We start from the raw sequence: 22,761 nt of genomic DNA, 5'->3' as shown, positions 1-22,761 counted from the left end.
TGGGTGCCAAAGGAAAAAAGTCTTGGAGACATAGCCTACTGCAACATCATTGTTAGGCACAGGGTCAAAACCAGTCTGGTGCCATTCCTCCTAGGAAGAATTCTTTTTTCTAATATTAGATATCAAACCCAGGACCTTGTACATATGTGACAAGTGTTCTGCCTCCCATTTATATTCTAACCCTATATTTGTTTCCTTCCTTCCTTCCTTCCTTCCTTCCTTTCTTCCTTTCTTTCTTTCCTTCCTTCCTTCCTTCCTTCCTTCCTTCCTTCCTTCCTTCCTTCCTTCCTTCCTTTGTTTATTCTTTCCTTCCTTCTTTACCCCCTTCCTTCTTTCCTCCCTTCCTTCCTTCCTTTCTTTCATCAGAGGGTTGCCAAGTTGCCTTGATAGCCTTGAACTTGCTCCATAGCTCAGAAGGAAGGGGTTGAATTTACATCTGTTTGCCCTGGCTTCTGAATAGAGTAGATGAGTTTATAGACCCACTTACCAGGTTTGCTAGAAGTGTGCATGTGTGTGTGTCCATGTGTATTCGTGTGTGTGTGTTTATGTGTGTGCTATATGTATTCTATGTGTGCATATGTGTGTTTGTGTGTGTTTGTATATGTGCATGTGTATGTGCTTGTGTGTGTGCATGTGTATGTGCACATGTGTTCATGTATATGTGCATGTGTTCATATGTGTTTGTATATGTGCATGTGTGTTCATGTGTGTGTGGTGTGAGCATGTATATTCATGCATGTATGTGCTGTGTGTGTGCATCTGTGAATGTGTTCATGTATGTATGTGTTTGTATATGGGCATGTGTATGCATATGTATGTGCATATATATTCATGTGTATGTGTGTGTGTGTGTGTGTGCATGTACACTGCCTTTCATCTCTCCCCAGATCCTATCACATTCCCTCCCAACTTCAAGCCTTATATTGTTTTTTTTTTTAAAGCTGAATTCAATTAGTGTTGCCTGTATGTGCATGGTGGTGGAGCTATCTACAGGAGGAGCCATTCCCCAGAGAAAAATGACTCTCTTCTACCAACAGCCATCATTTGCTAACCGATCCTTAGCTAGATGTGGGCCTTGTGAGCCCCTCCCCGACCCATACTGGGCTTTTGATTGCCTTCATCTTGTACTGGTCTTATGCAGGAATCCGTAACTATGTAAAAGAATTTTTTTTAACTCAAATCTCATGCAATATCTATTTATTTAGAGACAGAGTATCATGTAACCTAGGCTGACCTTGATCTGTTTTTGTAGCTGAGGATGGCTTTAAACTCCTGATCCTCCTGCCTGTACCTTCCCAGTAGAGCATGGTGCACAACCATGGCATGTTAGTGTGGTACTTAGGATATAAACCAGGGCTTCATTTACGCTGAACAAATGCTCTACCAATGGCACCGCAGTAATTCTTAAAAGAAGGCATAGCAACCAGGCACATGTGTTAGCTAAAACCAATCACAAGATATCAAATCCTTTTCTAAGTTTTCCTTTGTATTGCCTCAGTTGAAAACTGTGGTAAATGCTAATTAAAGTTGTGTTAGCTCTACCACAATTTTAACCTGCACCAAGTACCATACATTTTAAAAGAGAAGTCCTTGAATAGAAGAAATCATAATTTTGATGAGCAGTTATATTTTTAAAAAACCTCATGACCATTCTGCTTTTTATTTAAGAGATAAAGTTTGGAGTACTTAAAGAAATCTTTCTAGATAAACTTCCTAGATCTCGAGTCTCCAGGAAATAACAAGAACATTTGGAGGGCAGTTTTAAGGATCGAAAGAGGAGGCATGAACTGTATGCATGATGCATTTCCCAGCAAAGGGCCTGGTGTGTTAGGACCTAAGATTGTTAACAGTAAAATAATATTCTGTGAGGAACATTAAGACAAATCATGGGAACTGAGCACTCAGTGATACTAAAGAATGAAAGAGTCCATGGAAGAGAATATCTTTCTGAGAATACCCAAATGATAGTAAATTCATTCTGCATTCTATCTTGTATCCAAAAGAAGCTGTTCAGTAGATCAACACGGGAGACATTTAACATCTACCGGACTCCTGGCCATGCCTCCATTTTCTGGAAGTGGGGGAGGGGAGGGAAGTGTCATCAGTGCTCCACCAGCACTCTTACACACATCCTTAAGGTTGCTTGTTTTTATTTCCACACCAATTTTGTATCCTTTTCCTTTTTTGCCTCTCTCTCCTCTCTCTCTCTCTCCCTCTCTCTCCCTCTCCCTCTCTCTCTCTGTCCCTCCCTCTCTCTTTGTCCCTCCCTCTCTCTCTCTCCTAAAATCTGGGGGGAAATGGATTTTGTGTAGCTTTCATCTTTGCATCGTAGCCACAAGTAGACATATGAAGTACAACCACCAGGGACCCTCAGGGCATCACAGGGAATCGCTTCTTCATGCTCCAGGAACATCCCCAACACTATATCTGAATCTTCGCCAACACCATAGCTGCCACCACCCAACACACATCAAGACGGGGCAGCAAGACTTCCCATAGGGCTGTCAGTGTGCACATGACTGCTAGGTAGTATGGCTTTACGAGCTAGACTGAGATATGCACAATATCTATTCTCCCACATCTTGACAGTAGATAAATAAAACATGGCATAAGATTGGCTTTTTAAGAAGAGTAAAACGGGGTTGAAGAAATGGTTCATTAATTCAAAGTACCCACTGCTCTTAGAGGAGGCTTGGGGGGTCTATTCCTAGAACTCATATGATAACTCATGACCTTTGGTAATGCTAGTTCCAGGAGATCTGATGTCATCTTCTGGCCTCTGTGGGTACCAGGCACCCATGTGCTACACACATGGTCACATGCAAGCAGAACATTCATACATATTAAAGAAATAAATGTAAATCAATTTGTAAAAGAAAACCTAAACAAACAAGGCCTTTACCTTCTTTCAATATTTATGATTGGAAACCAAAGACATACTTTAAATATTCTGTAGATCACACTGTGCATTCAATCTCTTTAGAATTCTCTAGATGTTACAAAGGAGAGGCCTATAATGTGAGCAATGTAGGTGGCTTTGGCTTTTACAACAACATCTTAGCATTGCTTTAAAAGTCAAAATAAGAAGGCGATACTGAGAAAAATAAAATCTTTTCCTTATTTACAAAAAGTCTTAAAAAATCTTGATTTTAATTCCAAAAAGAAAAAAAACAAAACAAAACAAAACCAAAAGATAAAACCATGGATATCCTATACTCTGCTTGGTTCTTGGCGATCTCTAACTCAGCATAGCTTCCTTACCCCACCCTTCCCTCTTGGGTGAGGCAGACACAGGCATCTCCCAGACCTCTGAGCACTGGGCTGACGGGGGATCAAAGGGCCTTATTATCAAGATTTCCACAAATGGGATGTTAAAACTGTCAGCCAGATTAGAGAGCCCTTGAAGGCAGGAGGCCTGTTCCTCATTACCTCCTCTGCATCCCTAGGTCATGGTGATTGGATCTCTCATACAGTGACAGAATAAACCTTTACATTCTTATACAAACAGGTGCTTGCCAAAGAATTTTGTGCAAATCTTCCACAGAATATCATCCTCACTCATCCCAGTGCCAAATCAAAACTCTCAGCATTCAAGACTCTAGCTAGTACCTAGCTCCCAGCCTTAGTAGAAATTGACATACATGAAGCTATTGTCTATAGGGGTGGACCCCAAGTCCCTGTAAGAGATGCTGCTTCTCAATAATCAGGAGACAATGCCTGTACCACGGAGATCAGAACCCTTAGCAAAGTAGTCATTTGCTGAATTCTGCCCAGAGCTCTGCTCTGTTCCCTTGTCACCTTCCCACCCCCAGTCTCACAGAGAGAAGAACCAACAGCAGAGTCCACAGGCAGACAGCCCAGACAGCAGGCATCTAGCAAGGCTATACAACAGCTTGCTCATTCGCCCAAATCTGGGAGGGATCTGAAACAAGAGAGCTCTGGCTCCCTAGCAGAAGGTTCTGCAGTGGGAGGTTCTCATCTGGACCTGCTGACAGTACTGTGCTCGCTTCAAGGGCAGGAGAAATGGAAACAGATGGTGACTTTAGTCATAGCTCCTGGAATTCACGCTCTCTCTCCTTACAGGACTTTTCACCAGATTCTACAGTGAGGGGGTTTCCCAGCTGTTACTCTGTGCCTGGAAACTGAAGGTGCAAGGATAGCTGGGGTAAACTGTAGAGACTTGAAAGTACTTAGTTCTTCCTAGGGTGTCTTTTGTCTTATCTTCATACTTAGCATGCGGCTCAGCAGCCAGTTCTGACTTTTGCTTCACTGCCTTTTCTTCTTTCCTTTTTTGCAGATTCATCTCATTTCTTTCTTATTGTAGATGCCAAGCTCTCCTCCCCTTCTTGCACCCAGCCTCTCCAAACCCCACTTTGCTGTCACCACAGTTCCTGAAGAAGACACATCTTGGTATATCTGAGCCACTGGCCTGGCTGTGATTCAGTAGCTTCCTGGGCATGCCACTCTCTGAAAGTCTGCCCAGCACACTTCTTTGCTGATTTCTTTTAATTTTAAAAATAATTATTTTGGAAGAATTGCACATTAACAGATGAACTATAAGACTTACACACATGGTTTCTACAACCTTTCCCTGGACCTACCAACTCTTCTCACCGTCTCTGTCTGCAAATACAATACAGGAACTATCTCAGACTAGGCTGTGGGTATCCTGAATTAAATTTGCCATCTTAATAAAGTCACTAAATTAAGGAGCTTGAAAATGAATGCAAAGCTTAAACCCACAGTCCAACTTCAGTTTCATCAATGGCCCCAGTCAGGATACTTTCAGTATTCCGTTTTCTTTGCAGTAGAGGACCCCGAGTTGCACTGAATTGCAACTCTTCATTGTCTTTAGTTTGGAACACCCTTGAGTTTTGTGAGATGGACTTTCCTGCCTCATGTTCTTTGAACGATTCCAGCTGTTTTTCTGTAACATCTGCCTCCCTCCCACCCCATAGTTGACTTCCTTGCTACTGAATTCAGTTTCTACAGCCTCAACTGTGCTTTCTCAAACAAGCTGATTATTCACTTATCCCCTGGTCACAAACCCAGCTTCACAGCAGAATCACTGGGAGATTTTCTTGCCGTAAGTGCTGAGTTTCCACTTCAGGCCAATCTGATTTAGGAGATCTGAAGTGGAATCTTCTCACTGGAGCTTTAAAAGCCATGCAGGTGATGCTGGCACAGAGCAACCAGGGCTGAGGGTCATAGACTTTCTGAATATTTGGCACAGTTTGGCTTCTCTGTTGATCTTAGTTTCCTTTCCTTTAGACATTCTTCTCCTGCATTGGCCCTCACTTCAATACAACCCCTCTGCCCAGAGACAACAGTGTGCCAGAGAGAGGTACCATGTCAGCCAGCTATCTCAACCCTTATAGACTATTCCATGGCTGCAACTGTGTGTGCGTGTGTGTCTCTGTGTGTGTCTATGAGTGTATATCTGCATTTCTGTGTGTTTGTGTGTGTCTCTGTCCATGTTTGTATCTGTGTCGGAGTCTGTATTTTTGTGTATCCTTATGTGTATTTGTGTATGTAGTGTATATGTTTGTCTGTGTGTGTATGAGTGTGTGTTTCTCTGTGTGTGTTTGTGTGTAGTATGTGTGTCTATGAGTGTGTGTCTGTGTTTCTGTGTGTGTTTCTGTGTGTTTGTGTGTGTGAGAGTCTGTGTCTGCATCTGTATTTCTGTGTTTGTGTGTGTGTTATATCATGACAAACCATGAAAAGCAATCTAATTGCATTCCACTAAAATAAAAATGGAAGAAAAATAAAGGAATCTTTGAAACATTAAGGCTGGAGGGGGCAGGTGAATTTAAACCCAGTTGTGCTATTAGCAGATGGTCAGCTACTTTAACTGAATAACCAAGAAACTGCATGTTGGAATTTGGATTGGGTGTCGCTGACTATAGGTAGGACTTAGAAACACACGCTAATAACACAACAATATTATTCCTGTTTTTTGAACCTCAACACAGGGGCTGGGAAGATGGCTCTGCTGCTCAGAATACGTTCTGGTTTCCCAGAGGACAGGAGTTTGGTCCCGAGGTTGGGTGGCTCACAACTGCTCATAATTCTACCTCCAGGGGCATCAGATGCCTCTGGTCTCTGAGACCACCTGTCCTCACATGAGCATATCTTGCTTCCCCCTACACACATACCTAAAAATAATAAAGAAAACATTAAAAATAATCTCATCAGTCTCATGGTCAATACTATTTGATTCTATTCATAATAGACAGTCTAAGTGTCATATGGGTCCTCTGAAGACAGTTTGTGTTGTCCTCTAGGACAGTGGTTCTCAATCTGTGGGTCGAGACCCCTCTGAAGTTTAAAAAAAAAGAAAACTGACCTTTTCACAGGAGTCCCCTAAGACCATCAGAAAACACAGATATTTACATTGTGAATCTCTAGCCTAGATTCATAACAGTAGCAAAAATACAGTCATGAAATATCAATGTAATAATTTTATGATTGGTGATCAACACAACGTGAAGAACTGTATTAATGGGTCACAGCATCAGGAAGGTTGAGACCCTTTGCTCCAGGCAGTGGGGATAGCATCTGTCTTTAGTCAGTGGACACCACAGGTATCTCCCTGCATCCTAAGTGACCCAGAAGGAGGTTTGCACCCTTCCCCACATGGGCTGATGGCACATTTTCTGCACTTTCCTCCTCACTTATTTAGAGACTCACACGGGGCTGTGATCTCTTTGAAGGCCAAATGGGAGGAAACTGCAGAACTGTGAAAGCTTAGCCCAGCACCACAATGGCTATTCACGAACTGAGGAAATGCGGCTCCTCCTCAGGCCTGCACGAGGGTGGGGTGGGAGAGGAAGCAGGCTGGGAACCTCTAGGCAAGATTTATAGATAGTGGTATCAGAACCAGCCAGTAACCTTGTTTTTATGCACAGTCAGCACTTTATCCCTTCCAGAGTATTTTCACGGAATATGCTAGCTCATCTGGGTTCCTCAACTCTGAAACCAGCCAGGGTAGGACTGAAAGACAGAAAGAAGCCAACACTATTGGATGCTCACCCATATATGGCTAGGGTACCAAAGATTATTACTATCATAGACTTGTGATACAGGTGAATACCCGTAATATTCTCCATTTTGAGGAAGGAATTGTGACTTGAGGGCAAACAATGGGGACTTAAACTAAGTTTCTTTGACACCAAAGGCCTAGATCTTTATTTTTGCATCGTGATCTATTAATTCCCTTAATATCCACAGTTAGAGGTTGGGGAAGAGAAGGAGGCAGGGATCAGCCACAGAGCTATGAGACCAAGTCCTGGTCCAAGTATACAGCCTTCCGCAGTCAGCCCTACCACATCAGCAAGGGAGTGTAAGAGCAAAGTGGGGAAAGGTAAAGAGAGGAAACACCGCGTCCTCACAGTCAGCCCTACCACATCAGCAAGGGAGTGTAAGAGCAAAGTGGGGAAAGGTAAAGAGAAGAAACACCGCGTCCTCAAAGTGAGTAGAGAATTATTTTGTATGATTAATGAGTGCTGCAGTTCAAATATGTCTTCCTTGGCATTTGCCTTGATGAACAGGTACAATATGTTAGAGAATGTGGTGGTTGTATGTGTGTGTGTGTGTGTGTGTGTTTGTGTGTGTATGTGTGTGTGTTTGTGTGTGTACACTGTTGTTATTTTTCTCCTTAATCATTTGAGCAAGTCCTTGGATTTGCCTCTGTATATCTCAGCTAGACATTTGCAAAACAGCTGGTGATGCAATTTGGTATCTTGTTTAATGGACACAGATGGATTCATCCCAACAACACGTATATTCCTTTGCAATGTGATTTTGCTGATGTTTTCACCAAGAAGCAGAGACTATTGCCCTACTCCTTGGCACTGGATTCCTAGCCTGTTTTAATCCTCAAATGTGGCATTGTGTGACTCCAGAGCCCATAGCTCTAGAATCCCTCATCCTTTACCTTTGGCCTTTTATGAAGCTGGACTAACTTCCCATCATGAAAGGGAAGCTGGTATTGTTTACTGGAGGATGCTGGGTCATGAGGTGAGTCTAGATGGCCGGCTTAGAGCCAATGTTGGATGCTAGTCATGCAAATGAGCTGAATGTAGGTCTTCCAGCCCTGCTGAACCACCCCAGTCCCCACCATGCTCAATGCAGTTGCAACATTGAGACCAGCACGAATCACCTGCCCAATCAAATCTACTGTAGTGCACTCCAGTCCAGTCCACTCCAGTCTAGTCCAGTCCACTCCAGTTCACTCTATCTCATTTCATTCTACATTGTTATTCTCACTACATTCTGTTTTGTTCTGCTCTAGCCTACCTCAAACCTTTCCTTTCTTTTACCCACAACTTTAAGCATGTTGTTCAGGTGTTTTTGTCAAATACATACAGTCACAAAAACCCATCTTCACTCAAAGACAGCCCCCACCTACAGTTCAATTAAAAATCTCAATTCAAAATTTTCACAAACCAAATACTATATAATATAGAAAAAAAAACCTAAGACAGATTTAAATAGAATTTCAAATCATTGAGCTAAACTAAAACAGTTCATATTCTTCTCATCCTCTTTGCCTAAGTTACTCTCTCAAAGGGCATGGGCTTTGAATTTTAAGTTGCTGTGTTATTTTTTCAAAGTATCAAACTCCAGTTGTTTAAGATGAATTTGTGTAAAGTAATTCTCCTCTAAGCCAAGCTTGGTCAGAAGGCTGGCCACATTAGAGTGCAGAATTCCGAAAGCTGTACTTGGAGAAACTGTCATTGGAGAATGCATGGTTTTCCTACTCTGACTTCCCAGAACAGAGTCAATATTTTGTCCGAACATCAAGAGAGCCAGAAGGTGAGCTACTGGCCATGTTGGACACCTGTCTAGGAACTCATACAAACACTGGAGTGGGAAAGAAAACAACCAAACCAAACCACCACCACTACCACCACCACCAGCAGCTTCTGCTGAGGCACGTGCAGCCGAAGTAAGGGTGGGAACATTCATTTTCAAAAGCAAGTGGTAAGTGGATGAAATGGTGGGGGGAGTGGGAGAATTAGGGCGAGCCTTGATCATGGGGAGCTCCTAAAGTCATGGCTAACCCATCTCTTGTCCTCCTTTTCCACTTTCTAAAGCCAGCAGCTGCTCTGGAATCACAGCCGCTGAGCCAACAGGCGGTCTGAAGTCAGGGCAAGAGGGAGGGGCTTTGAGGATGCTCCCATTTCTCTGTCTTAAGCCCGATGGGGTAGAGAGATGGGAGGGGTGCAGCTGACCTTCAAAAGCCATATTCAGAGTTTGTGTTCTTGGAATAGATATTTATATTAATGGATAGAGGTTGAGGGCTATGCTTGAGGTGATGTAAAGAGTTCCCCCCAAGTAAATAAAGAAAGAAAGAAAGAAAGAATTTAAAAGCATTGGGCTTTCCTAACTAGGCAAGGAATGAACTAGGTCAGAGGGAAGATTTATGGTAATGGAAAATGGAAACTACAGAGAAATAAATAAATAAATAAATAAATAAATAAATAAATAAATAAACTCCTAGGAATTTTTCAATGTCCTCGCTGTATTTGTTTTGTGATCAATAATGATAGATGTGCTCAATAGCTGGGGACAGCATGCAATATTAGGTTTAATTCAATGCAAAAGCAGTGAGGAGTGAATGTCATTTGGTTGATACTGGGTTTTCACATTCTTTAAATTTGGGTCACCTCTTAAGAAAGAGCTAAACACTCCTGAGTGAACTGTACATTTTTCCTTTTGTTTGTTTGTGCTATATGGATCAACTCAAGTTTCACCCATGTGTGTACTCTGGGGTTCTACCATCAAGATAAACCCATGTTCTCTGTAGCACACTCTATTCTCATTACACCACCATTGCCTACTTTGTGGCTCAAACCTCCAAGAAGAAAGCAAAGCCAAAGAAACGGACACTCACAGACTGTTTGGGTAGCTATTGATCCTGCTGCTCATTTACTTAACACATCTGTCACCTTGCGGACCACCAAGGTCATAGGGAGGTGATACTCAGGGGATGTTGATGGAGATGTACAGCGCCTTCTGCTTAACTTTATCATCCCCAATGGATCACAGTGCCTCTGGATCTGCCACCACTTCATGATTCTTACCCCATAGAACGTAAATAGTTTGGAAATGCAAAATTCTGGTCTCAACTTCTATTTACCCCTTTCAGACTATGTTGAAGACCATGAACTCCGATTTTGGCTCACAAAATGCCAATCTACAAGAATACAGGTTTGGCACAGCATGCCCAATTGTCTCCATCTTATCAAGAGGCAGAGATTTCATTATGCCCAAGACATTTATGTACAATTTGCAGGTGAGACACAAAGTGACTGATTTCTAAACTTGCAGTAGAACTTTGAACAAAGCAAATCTTTTAAGGGAAGGACTTTCTGTGACCACTCACAACTGTACTGCCCCCTCTCCTTTTACCTCTGTGGTGGTACTGGAGAAAGGTGGGGTAGTCGAAGAACTCCAGGATGTGTCTGTAGTTCCAGCCGTGTGCAGACTGGGGAGATCTCTCTTGCTGCTGCTCTGACTGTAGGTCTCTGCAGTGCTCCCGAGGGTCTTTGCAGTGGTCCCGAGGGTCTTTGCAGTGCTCCCGAGGGACTCTGCAGTGCTCCCGAGGGTCTCTGCAGTGCTCCCGAGGGTCTCTGCAGTGCTCCCGAGGGTCTTTGCAGTGCTCCTGAGGAATGTCTCCGTGGTATTGCTAATGTGGTCTGGGCTGTATGGGACAGTGTTAGACGTAGTGGGGATCTGGGGAGCAGCTGAGTTTCTAGCAATTCGCACTGAGACTTCTGTGCCCAGGCCAGCTGAGAAGAGAGGACAGTGACAAAAAAAAAAAAAAAAATCATTCTCACATTTTATGAATTTATGTGAATTCTTCACATAAAATGATCTTGTTTTGAAATAAGCTGCCATAAGGCTCAGACTGATCTAGAACCTGCTATGTAGCCAGAGGACACTGGACTCTGATCATCCTGCCTCTTCTTAAGTGCTGATATTATATGTGTGGACCAACATACTTGGTGCATACAGTGTTAGCACTCAAACCCAGAGCATGATGCAGGCTAGGCTGGGCAAGAATTTGACTAACAGCCACATTCCCAGTACCACATAAAAACAGTTTTTATGTAGTAAGTAAAGGTCCTTCAACAAGGAGCCTGTGGGTAGATTTAGTGCTATAGAAAGCCACGATCCCCTCAGCGAATGACAGTATCTATTTGCCCTGTCCCGCTTACCCATCCTTCATCTTTCTGCCAATTTTATATGGCGGAGGGAGAATTATGAACACTTCTGTATGAAGAGGCCAGTACTGCATAGAAGACAGAGTTCAAGTTCATTCTGTGAATATCTAGATCACTGACTTGCTGTCAAGAGTGGTCCATGGGTCCCCAAAGGTCTACCCAAACTCCTGAGCTGATGGCACTCATACTGCAGGGTGCTGTGGGTGGAGAGTCACAGCTTTCATCAGCTTCTCAAAAGAGGTGCTAAAGCAAAGGGGCGCTTTGAGAATCACCGTTTGTTAGCGACTTGCCTGACTGCATCCCGAAGAACTGAGGCTGCTGTGCAGTTAACAGCACTTATTTCTTTAACCATAATGTAAACACTTATGATAAGGACATTTCTGTTTTTAATGTAGCAAGAGTATATAAAACATAAAATTATATGTTAATGGAGTATTATTGATGTTTAGATTCCTGCATACATTATATGATGATTAAACCAGGTTAACATTTATCTCCTCCAACATCTTTTCAAATTCTATGCTATAAATATTTAGAATCATTTCTTTAGCTTTTTGATATGTTCGGTATGTTCCTTATTACCACCGACTGTCAAAGAGCATAGAAGAATGTCTTGATCCTGTTTGACCATAACAGTGTCTACTGGTGGAAAGTGTTTTAGTTCTGTGAGTATTCAATAATGTTGAGTTTTCTCCTCTCTCCCTCTCTTTTTTTCTCTTTCTCTCTCTCCTTCTTTCTTTTTCTTTTTTATTCTTTCTTTTTTCTTTCTTGTTTTTATCCTTCCTTTCTTCCTTTCTGTGTTTCTTTTTTATTTATTTGTTTGTTTGTTTGTTTGTTTATTGAGACAGGGTTTCTCTATGTAGCCCTGGCTGTCCTGGAACTCCCTCTGTTGAGGCTGGCCTCAAACTTAGAGATCTGCCTGCCTCTGCCTCCCAAGTGCTGGGATTAAAGGCGTGTGCTGCCCAGCAAGGCTGTTGTATTTACTAAGTTACAAATCTTTTGAGAGTACAGCTACTGGTTTAGGATATGTGAGCTGGTGGACTGAATTTTCCATACTGAAAAACAAACAAACATAAAAACATTGGTTCACCTCCTCACTATCAAAAACTGTGTCTGTAGCAGGCTCCCAGGTGATGCCACTGCTGGCCTTTAAGCCATGGTGTAGCAATATTTTAGGGCAAAGCTAAAACAAAGGATTGGAAAATTCTGCAGAGGATTGGCTAATAGAGTATGCTTGGCTATTTCCCCGGCTTTGGAGATATTGAGTTGACAGGAATATAAACCTCAGAAAATCCTGTCAAATCAGATATCTGAAACTTTGAGGACTGTGGGTTTTAAGACACTGAACAATGGTTTATTTTTTATTACTTCTTTACTTGTTAATTTAAATCGAACAACTATTTATTAGGCAACTACCATGTGCCAAGTAGCCCTTCTAAAAGAAGGAATTAGCTTTCAATTTCTAGTCAGTCTTATTTGCCCCTCCTTTAAGTCCTGTTTCTTCCCGTCCTAAGTTTATGTGACTAGTACATTTCACATGACAATGCATGTGAGCGACAGGGGCTAAGGAACAAGAAATGTTCTCGGCAGAAAAGATACATGTAGGACTTAACAAGATGTAAACAGATATTCCCACAAAAGTTAATGAAGTAACCATGGTAACTAAGGATTCTTTCCTCGAGATGCAAGGGCTGTGCAGAGGGCTTTGTATAGAGATAGACTTAATACATATATATAAAATATATGGTATACATAATATATAATATAGTAATTGTATATAATATCATATATCATATACCATAATGCATCTTATAAGTTATACTTGAGTTTTATCTGGAATTCAAATGTAAGTGGTCATCCATGTGTATTGTCTGCAACTTTTCTCACATGTCTATCAAATCTACACTTTGATAGCTTTCTGGATGCCCCTTTCAGTTATTTATTTATTTTCTTTTCATATCATTTAATACTGTGACTGCCTTGTGCCAGGGTTATACACTCTGCACATAGACAAGAGGCTAAGCTCCAGGTGCTTTCTCATAACAGATTCGACCATGGTCCTACCCGACACCTCTCCATGGTCCTATCCGACACCTCTTCACAGCTGCTTGAGAACAGTCTGAATTTCTCAGGTTTGAATTCAGAGTTTGGAGTCTAAGCGTTTCCTTCAGCAGGCAGTGTAGGGATGCAGAGTGGGTGACACTCAGCACCTCTGTCACCTTCTGCTTTGGCCAGTGCTGACTCTCTAAGTTAAGGGCCACCCAAAACAATTTTAGTTTTCAGACTTTGTTACAAAGTAAGGATGGATTACGACCCAAATCAAGCTTCCAACACCTAGTATGCAATTACACTCTCTGTATGCCGGGCTGTGCTTCCTTTACTAAAAAAGTAGTTGGTGAGTTTTTTATCATAAGAACTTGAAAAAAAATTAGTCAACATCCACAATCAGTAGATGGAACCAGACTCTCGCAAAGTTGAATAAATGATCAAAACTTTCTGGAGACAGGTTCTGCAAATACTATTGAAGACATTACCATTGCATATACCTTTTGGCTTTTATGTGGAGAAAAAAAAAACCTTAGTCTTCTGCAATTGTCTTTAATCATTCTCATGTATTTTTAAAAATACTTCAGGCCAAACATATGTATTATCCATTTAGGCCACCTCCCTCATTTTTTTTTTTTTTGTCAAAGAAATATTTAAATCTAATATCTCCTCATCTTTGTGTCTGTATGTTTAACAGGTACGATTTAAAAGCTGGAGAGATTTTTAGCCTGAGTATTCAGTTCCCATGTTTTGTGAATTTTAAATCAGTAGTTTGTAAAGATAATTGGTGTCTGAGCCACTTTGAAAGCTTGCTTGTCTTAGCCTTCCTCTAGATACTGGAATTCACTAGATTTAGCATGGGTCCTAGGTTCTGCATTTGTAACATACTCTCTGGGTGATTCTGGTCTATGGCTTTAGTCACATACATACTATGAATCAAAATGGAGTACTGCTTTAGCTGTCTCATGTTCTCTCTCTCTTTCACTGTCTCTATCTCTGTCTCTCTGTCTCTGTCTCTCTGATCTGTCTGTCTCTGTCTCTGTCTCTGTCTCTGTCTCTGTCTCTCTCTGTCTCTCTCTCTCTCTCTGTATCTGTCTCTCTGTCTGTCTCTGTCTCTGTCTCTATCTCCTTTCTTTCCTTCTCTCCATGTTCCAAGTTCTGGGATTCAAACTAGCAATTGTAATGATTTTTTATGCAGGTACTGGAAGTTCATTAAATAGATGGGAAGAAAGAAAATCCTTGTTATGAATATACAAGGCTCTCAAAGTAAGATCTTTTTTCTATTACTAAACTCTTTGTTGAAATAGATGTTTAAAGTTATGCTAAAAGTAGTATGCCTTTAGGTGTTTGGGTGTCTATATTCTATGAAAGTCTGCAGCCATTTCCCAATTGGTGAAGGAGGAAGATGTTTTGATGGTGGCAAGGAAAAGTTCTTACACAATGGAACAATATGTTAAAGTTATTTTTAACATTTTATTGTGCCATTGCTACTACATTGTTCTCACATTCCAGTGAAATTCTTCTTAGGACACAATTCAAGAATAGAGGGGCACCCTGTGTTCAATCTCAAACATTTTCACCCTGAGGCTGTTACTAGCTCTTTGCTAGGGCAAGTTCACCTGTAAGATGCTATTCTGTGTGTTGACTGCCCCAAGTCAAGACTATCCTTTGAACACTTTCCCAAAGGGCAACAAAACAATCTGACTCAGAAATAACCATGAACTGAGGTAGTATTTTTTGAACAACAATAAAGACAATAAACAAATTAGTTCCTTGTCTTGAACTGATACAAATAACATTCATGTTGAATGTTGAACAACATGTTACAAAGAGTAACTTGTATTAAAGACATTTTGTCCATAAGAACTTTTAGCTGTATTAGTACTTCTACTCTGGAGAGAGTTGTCCAAGATAATGAAATATAATGTGTCTATTAAAAGTGAGGAAATTATGCGGGAGAGTCAACAATGAAGATAGAGAAGTTGCTGTACACACATACACACTCCAGATAATGTTGGGCTTCATAAAGGTGAAGGAGAAAGGATGGGGATTATAGTAGTTTAATAAGAAATAATCAAGGTGATTAACATTTCAGAAAATGTAATCAGTGAAATAAAAGGCACCCTTAAAAAAACATGCCTGACTTACTTTATAAACACACAATTGGAAAGAAAGTAAAAATCAATACATGAAAATTCATACCAATACACAACATAGTTAAATATGCTCCTTTTAAAGAAAAGGATCCTCTGTAGGAGGATCCACAGTTTGTGAGTTTCAGGCCTGTCTGGGCTGCACAACAGGACATGATCTAAGGTCTTGCCTGCAGTGTTGAAGCAAACACTTGTCTTGCCTGACTTGAGGTTAGAGATGGATCTTATTTCCCATGGGTAACAGCACAACTGTTACTCTTGCCTTGGTTTATGACATTCAGGGCAGATTGGAACAAACCAACCTGAGGGAAGAAACTGTTCAGATTGACTCTATGCTGCACACTTTCTGATAAAGTTGAATCTTCTATTAGGCTACTGCAGTTTATCCTCTTTGTGTACATAGAATTGATGCAAGAATTGAGACCATCAACCTCAATGTCTATTGCACCAAAACCTTCAGCCAGTATCTAATTAAGCTCTTGCTGAGCATGAGTTAGGGAGAGAACGCTGTTTAAAAATTAGCATGGTAGAAAAATTCAAATCAGCCTTAGAGGTGAGTAAGTTTAAAAGAAAAAAAAGGTAAAAATGGATGCTGATCCCCCAAAAGGATCAGGAACCCACATTAGTGTTAGTGCAGGTACATACCTCCTGACTCAGAATCTTGAGGTTGCTGTGGAGGGAGACAGGTGTGAGGGAATCTTGGGAATCTGTGCTTTTAGTAAGCTCTGCCTCTCCCCCATGGTATTAGTATGCAACCAGCTAGAGGAAAGCCAATGACTCAGCACTGGGGAGAACTGGGAATCATTGGGTCAGCACTGGGGAGCACTGGGAATCATTGGCTCAGCACTGGGAAGCACTGGGAATCATTGGCTCAGCACTGGGGAGAACTGGGAATCATTGGGTCAGCACTGGGGAGAACTGGGAATCATTGGGTCAGCACTGGGAAGCACTGGGAATCATTGGGTCAGCACTGGGGAGAACTGGGAATCATTGGGTCAGCACTGGGAAGCACTGGGAATCATTGGCTCAGCACTGGGAAGTACTGGCAAGCACTCTATTAAGGGCTATACACTAGACAAGGAGTTAACTTGGATTTAGAATGATTTATTACATCATGATGAACTTTAGGCTCTGTACAGTGGAGAGTCATTTCTAAGTGATTCTTCCAGTAAGGCCCTGGATCTTTTAACTCTCATGTGCCTCTGACTTCCTGAGCCAACCTCTAATGGAGAAGCAGATACACAATGAAAGCAGTTAACTTCAAGAGAAGGTGGAGCTGCGCATATACTCCATAGATGAATGTCTTACTTAGGACTAATTATGCACTGAGCTAGGAATTTGCGCGTGTGCATATGAATATTTATGTATATTTATCATCTAGCAACACTAATGATTAACAATTAGAAAGTCTCTGACTACACATTAGCTTTTACTACTTGAAAAAATTAAAAAAAGCACATTACCTCCAAATGGTGTGAACACTGATCTGAGTTTCAAAAGCATGATGTAGTACCATTTCTGCATTGTGAAGCTCCTTCTGTGCTTTAATACTCCTCCATATCAGAGGATAGAAGTTTCTAGACTAACAGAATCTAATTTCTTGACCCCTAACTTTAGTCATTCCGTGTTCATATTGTGTATTGGATGTATATTCCAATACTTCGTAGTGTTTGATCACAGTGTCTGGCACAAAAGAGAGACTCAAGAAACATTGTTTTAGAACTGAAGAGATGACTATGTAGGTATGAAAACCAAGTTCAGATCTCCAGGGACCTTTGATAGGTATAGCTTCATTAGCATGAGGCTGTAATCCCAGCTCTCCTACTATGGGATGAGAGATGGAGACAGGAGGACTCATAAAGGCTTGTAGGCTACCTGGGACAGTGTGTGCAGGGGTGAACAACAAGGGATATTTTCTCAAATAAGGTAGAAGTCAAGGACTCAGACCCAAGGTTGTCCTCTGACCTTCTGACTTTTATACAGGTAAGAAGTGGCATTCACATGAGAGTGTATGTATATATACATACACATACACACACACACATATATACGCACATATACATACACAATACACATACACATACACACATATACACACATACAACATATATACATATATATACATAGATATATACACACATGTACATACATGCACATACATATACATACACACAAACACGTTTTGAAATTTGAGTAAGTACAGGCAAAGAAGGGAAGGTAAATGACAAAGGCAGAAAAGTTGCTGACTTTGATGAGGATAATGAGATCTTCCATCTTTGGGTACCACTTAATGTGTTTCTGTTAGTAAACGCATGTATCTCCCAAAGGAAATAGACTGGAGCCCATGTCTCTGCCTGGGCTTTGAGAAGACAAGCCAGTTAGCAGACTGACTTCCAGAACTGATTCCGGAACCCACTCACCTTGCTTCAGACAGAGGCTTTCATTGACTAGTCTCCCGTCCTTGTTGAGATCTAACTTCATCCAGCTATCAAGGTATTTACTGATCTTCTTGACCACTACCTTACGGTATTGTTTCTTGAGAAAGAGTGAGGTGTTTTCTACCTCAAGGAAACCTTCCTGAGCATGGCAGGTCCATCGGGGTGCCTGGGCACAGGGAGTGGCAACCGCTGGTTGGTAAGGGCCCCTCGAAGAGTTGGAGATGCCCAGGCACAATCCAGACTTAATGTGAAGGAACTTCCCATTGTCAGTTGACAGCCACTGCTGGTTGTGGCTGCTGCCATCGCATGAGCCCATAATCACCTTCTGATTTATGGAGAGGCACTGTTGTTTGCGTACGTGGACTATCTGGAAGCCCTCTGGAAGATGAAAGACTTATGAAGTACCATGTAAGGGCCATGGAATGGCAAAACCACCTTCCCACATATCAGCCAAATTAAAGACACCAGGTGGATTAATATTTTGACCTTTCTGGCACTGCAAGTGAATAGTCTCAGATTTAGCTTATGTGACTTAAAATCCTAAGGCAAACAGATAAGCAAATACCTCCATGCCCAACCCAACCCAACCCAAAACATCCCTCAAACTTAACCCATCAAGCAAGCACCCAGCCAACCAAAACCACCCTCCCAAACCAACCAATCAACCCACCAATAAAACAAGCAAAACCCAGAAACAACAGACTATCTTCAGGCTGATGATGGAAACTGTCAAGATATCATATACAGCACTTTTCTGTGAAAGCTTTGTACAATCTAGGAGGAGCATATCCCCTATTGGAAAAATGAAAGGAATCTTGGAAAAGAAACAAAGTCACCTAAAGATTATGGCTTTTCATTGGATGAGGAAAAGCAAATATAGAGAGTGGTCTGTGCCTTATCAAAGTTATCCAAGTCAACTCAATATAAAGCTTGGTCCCCTTTAGCCATTTGGTCCTCTTCATATTTAGCCCCGTTCCATTATGTAGAAGAGAGGTATACCTCTCAGCCAGAGCTCACAGAGGAAGTAAATATTTGTTTACAAGTTGCATAGTTTGAATAAATGCTTAAAATTGGACACATTTATTAAAAGATAAAAATACAAGGGAGTTTCCCATCTTTCCTAGCCCAACTTGTGGCTGGTAGCAAACAAGGAAAGTATTGATTACCAGAGGCTAAGCTCCTGATTACCAGAGGCTAAGCTCCCCGCAGTCCTGCAGAGAAGCATCAATTTTGTGACAATGTGACAATGTCGATAGTTTTCCACCAAATAGTAACACGTTTAAAAAAGATATCAGTACTCCTGAAAGACTAAATGCCAAGTTTTTAAACATTCACAGTAAAAAAGTAAAGTATTCAGGCTCAGGCATTATCTGCAATTAGTTTTTAATCTAGGCAACCTAGCTTTCCCTTGGAAATACTCAATCCTTCCAAATGACAACTTCCAAATAAAACACAGTTTCTTGCTCCCTTTAATCACATTCATTATGTATATATTTTTCTTAAAATGAAAGAAAGTAAAGCTATAACTTGATTAGAAGAAGGAGCAGAGTGCTTCTATAGACTGTTATGTGTAAATAATAAAAGATGTCTGCTCAGGTTTCCTCACTCCGAGACCCATCCTTTCAGGACTTGAGCTGTCCCAGGCACTCGCTAAACACTTATTTTCTTCTAGAGAGAAATCTCAGAAGTGTGGCCAGAGCCATCTCCTTTTATTCCCCCCCCACATCCCCTTCTCATCAGCCATGGCTCTCCTGCCTTGGAGACCTGGCTCCTATTCTGGCTTCTTTCAGATGCTTTCCCAAAGGCTACCAGCCCCCTTGGCTAACTTTGAGAGAGATGTCTTAGGAAACTGAAGCAGACCCACTCACCCAAGCTCCCGAGGACCAAGCAGGTTAGAATCGTCATGTAAAACTCAGCCTCCATTTTCCACTTAACAACGGTTCATGCTTCGCTTTGGGGAAAAAAATTCTCCCAGATAAGAGAGGCAAAGAAGGAAGGAAATGTGCTTCACGGAGAGGGGAAAAGTCAGTGACACACTTCCTCCAATTGAATTGTTTGGGGGGAAGTTTTACACCAGTGTCCTTTTGTCTGTTTCCTTAGAAAGGAGGGATAATGATCATCTCTTTTTAAAATGTTCAGCCAGCCTCCAGGAGCCAGAGTAAACCCCAGAAAGTCTTCCCCTGCCACCCCTGGCACATGATTATGTCTTAACCTCAAGATGGAGAAAGGGAATCGTAATGTTAGATAATTGAGTCTTCCTGCATCACGGCTTCTTTTCAGGTGATATGATGCTGCCCAATCTACGTAAGCCATGTAATTTATGGGGTCTGTGACAAGTGATATAAAGACATAAACATGTACTGTTTGTATAATGAGATGCTGGCGTCTATAAGGAAAACCACATAATGATGGCGCTCCAAGATCATTATCTCTCAAATGATTACAAGATTGCAATTGGAGAGAGTCATCTCCCACCAGGACGAAAAGACTAAAATTAAATCCATCATATCACATACTTCAGTTTACCTGGAGTAAGTAAAGAAGAGGCTCCACTCAATATTTACTGTTCAGAGTCATTTATTGGGAGTACAAAAGAAAGTCAACTTGCTGCATTGAAAATTCATGTCTGAGCAGAAATCTCATGTTTGCTGAGTGTGATTATTCTGCCTTCATTTGTCTCTTGAGGAAGGAAATCTTCTAGAAATGTAAGGTCATGCATGACAGTGTCCTCAGAAAAACTTTTGGAGATGAGACAGGTTGGAGCATTCCCTAAAGGCTCCTTATTGGGAGAGAGATACCAGGTAGACACCATATTCCCTTCTTAGTAAAAGAGAGGTGAGTATTTAAAATTATTGGTACTTTATAGTTACTATAAATTTGTTTACCCCCTTTTAAAGTAAAACAAGTCACAATGTAGAAATATAGTAGCTAGTGCTGTGGGACAGGAGCCACTTCTATGTCTAATAATAGAATATATATGTGTACATATACATATAATATACATATACATATATATCCAATGACAATCATTGTGCTCTGTAATTGATCCATAGGAGATACTATAAATACACGCTTAATAGATATAATCGAGACACATGTCCATATAAAATAGTCACTGCATTTGATTTTTTTTTTTTTCCAAAAACAAAAAACTGTCTTTGTTAAAAATTCATTGTCAATCACTTGCAACTTGAGCAGCAAGGTTCTGGTTAACTGAGATAGTTAATAGCACTTAAAACAGGAACGGTTGAACAGCTGACAGTCCAGTCACAAGACAGGCTTTCTGAACATTCAAGCATCTAAACACAGGACAATGACAGCTACGACAGCTCCTCCAGTCATCAAAAGGGACAGTCTCTGAACATCACACACGTAGATTCTGTGCGGCAGAGAGTCGACATAGACAAAATAAAATCCTCCTCAGGCTGCATGAGGACTGTCATCCATCCGTCAGCACAGGACGTTCAGAACAACTGAGGGATGCCTACGAACGCAGTCCTATCCACAAAGGCCGGCAATCTTTCATGTTGCCTTATCTTCCACAGTCCTTGCCTCAGGCTGGCTTTAAACCACAGTCCTTGCCTCAGGCTGGCTTTAAAGCCTCTTTGTTCATTGCAGGGAGCTCCTTATAGGAGGCCCCCGGTAGGTAATTTGATGAATCACCCGTGAGAGATTGACACTCTGGTAAATCTTCAGCGTCACTCGACAGTTTCTGGCGAAAGTCTGCTCTCGAACAGGCACAGAGCGTGGTGCACAAATTCATACTGCTCGCTGGTTTGGACCATACCACCCCTGCATGGAAGAGATCATAAAATCATTCAGTTTTGCTATAACCTAAACATGACGCTAGAACGAGTCTTATGCCAAACAGGTAGAATAGCTGATCTACTGATTACTGATTTTTTTTTCACTTACTCTTTTTACCATCCTGGCTGGTGAAGTTAATAAGTCAGTGCAGTCCCATGCTGTGCACCAATGCTGTATAATGGCACATTATGCATAGGTTAGTGATAACGGTGAAACTGGTGTGAACAAGCCTACCTGGTGGCAGTTTCCTTGGAATGGATCATGCTAACTTTGTTGATAGTGTTGGAATTTACTATGCTCCTTAGTGTGACTTAGTATGTACTCCTACTTCAACGTTAAGGGTTGACTGGAAAACTATATGCCCTGTTAGGCCAGCAGTCACTGCATGTATCTCATAGCTATTGCACCTCTTGACAGTGCCATAGCTTCCATTGGTTCCTGGTGGCTTTGGGAGAAGCAGGGAATGCTGTATATTATAGCACATCATCTAGTTGTGTGGTTGGTCATGCTATCCAGGTTTTTAAATGTATACTATATAGTGTTCATATAACAACAAAACTGTCTAATGATACATTTTCCAGAACATCTCTCCATAATTAAGGAACACATGACTCTCTCTCTTTCTCTCTCTGTATATATACACATATATACATACACATATATGCATATATACACAGTCATATATATGCACATATATGTGTATATGTATATATGTTCATATGTAAATATGTATACATATATATGTATACACACATATGGCTCAATATAATGCCAGGTACTCTAGGACCTGATTATTTATTTTAGTATTTTGAGACAGGGTCTCATATAGTTTAGGCAAGTATTGAACTCACTCTGTGGCAGAGGATGACCTTGAACCTTGATCTTCCTGCCTCCTGGAAGGGCTTTTACCTATGTACTATTAGCAGAGCAGCAGTAGAACATTATAGATGAAAACTTGGACTTTGGAATGGTTCAGACCACCCAGCAAAGACTTCTTGTGCTCATTTTATTTTTCACTGTGCGATTCACACAAATTCCTTAAAAGCTTTTGGTTTCATTTGCCCCCATCCTCTGTTAAAGCAAGAC

At 41.2% G+C, this 22,761-nt stretch overlaps 2 protein-coding genes across 2 annotated transcripts in view; both read right to left on the bottom strand.

Moving 5' to 3' along the window:
• Nucleotides 1–19,837, bottom strand: part of Ptprb (protein tyrosine phosphatase receptor type B) — a 111,727-nt gene extending 91,890 nt beyond the window's left edge. Inside the window, exons 1-3 of the mRNA XM_031350440.1 lie at nt 19,737–19,837; nt 17,851–18,246; nt 10,417–10,796 (exon numbers count right to left, since the gene is read on the bottom strand). Of these exons, the coding sequence (XP_031206300.1) occupies nt 10,417–10,796; nt 17,851–18,246; nt 19,737–19,791 (831 nt within the window). The 5' untranslated portion in view covers nt 19,792–19,837. The remainder of the gene's footprint in view (nt 1–10,416; nt 10,797–17,850; nt 18,247–19,736) is intronic.
• A 590-nt stretch (nt 19,838–20,427) lies between these two features.
• The window catches only part of Ptprr (protein tyrosine phosphatase receptor type R), a 263,483-nt gene continuing 261,149 nt past the window's right edge, over nt 20,428–22,761 (bottom strand). Inside the window, exon 14 of the mRNA XM_031349554.1 lies at nt 20,428–21,660. Coding sequence (XP_031205414.1) covers nt 21,567–21,660 — 94 coding nt within the window. The 3' untranslated portion in view covers nt 20,428–21,566. The remainder of the gene's footprint in view (nt 21,661–22,761) is intronic.

The sequence above is a fragment of the Mastomys coucha genome, unplaced genomic scaffold, assembly GCF_008632895.1.
Source record: "Mastomys coucha isolate ucsf_1 unplaced genomic scaffold, UCSF_Mcou_1 pScaffold4, whole genome shotgun sequence".
NCBI classification, from domain to species: Eukaryota; Metazoa; Chordata; class Mammalia; order Rodentia; family Muridae; genus Mastomys; species Mastomys coucha.
The sequence above is the reverse complement of the archived record's forward strand: the minus strand, read 5'-3'. Positions and strand labels throughout refer to the sequence as shown.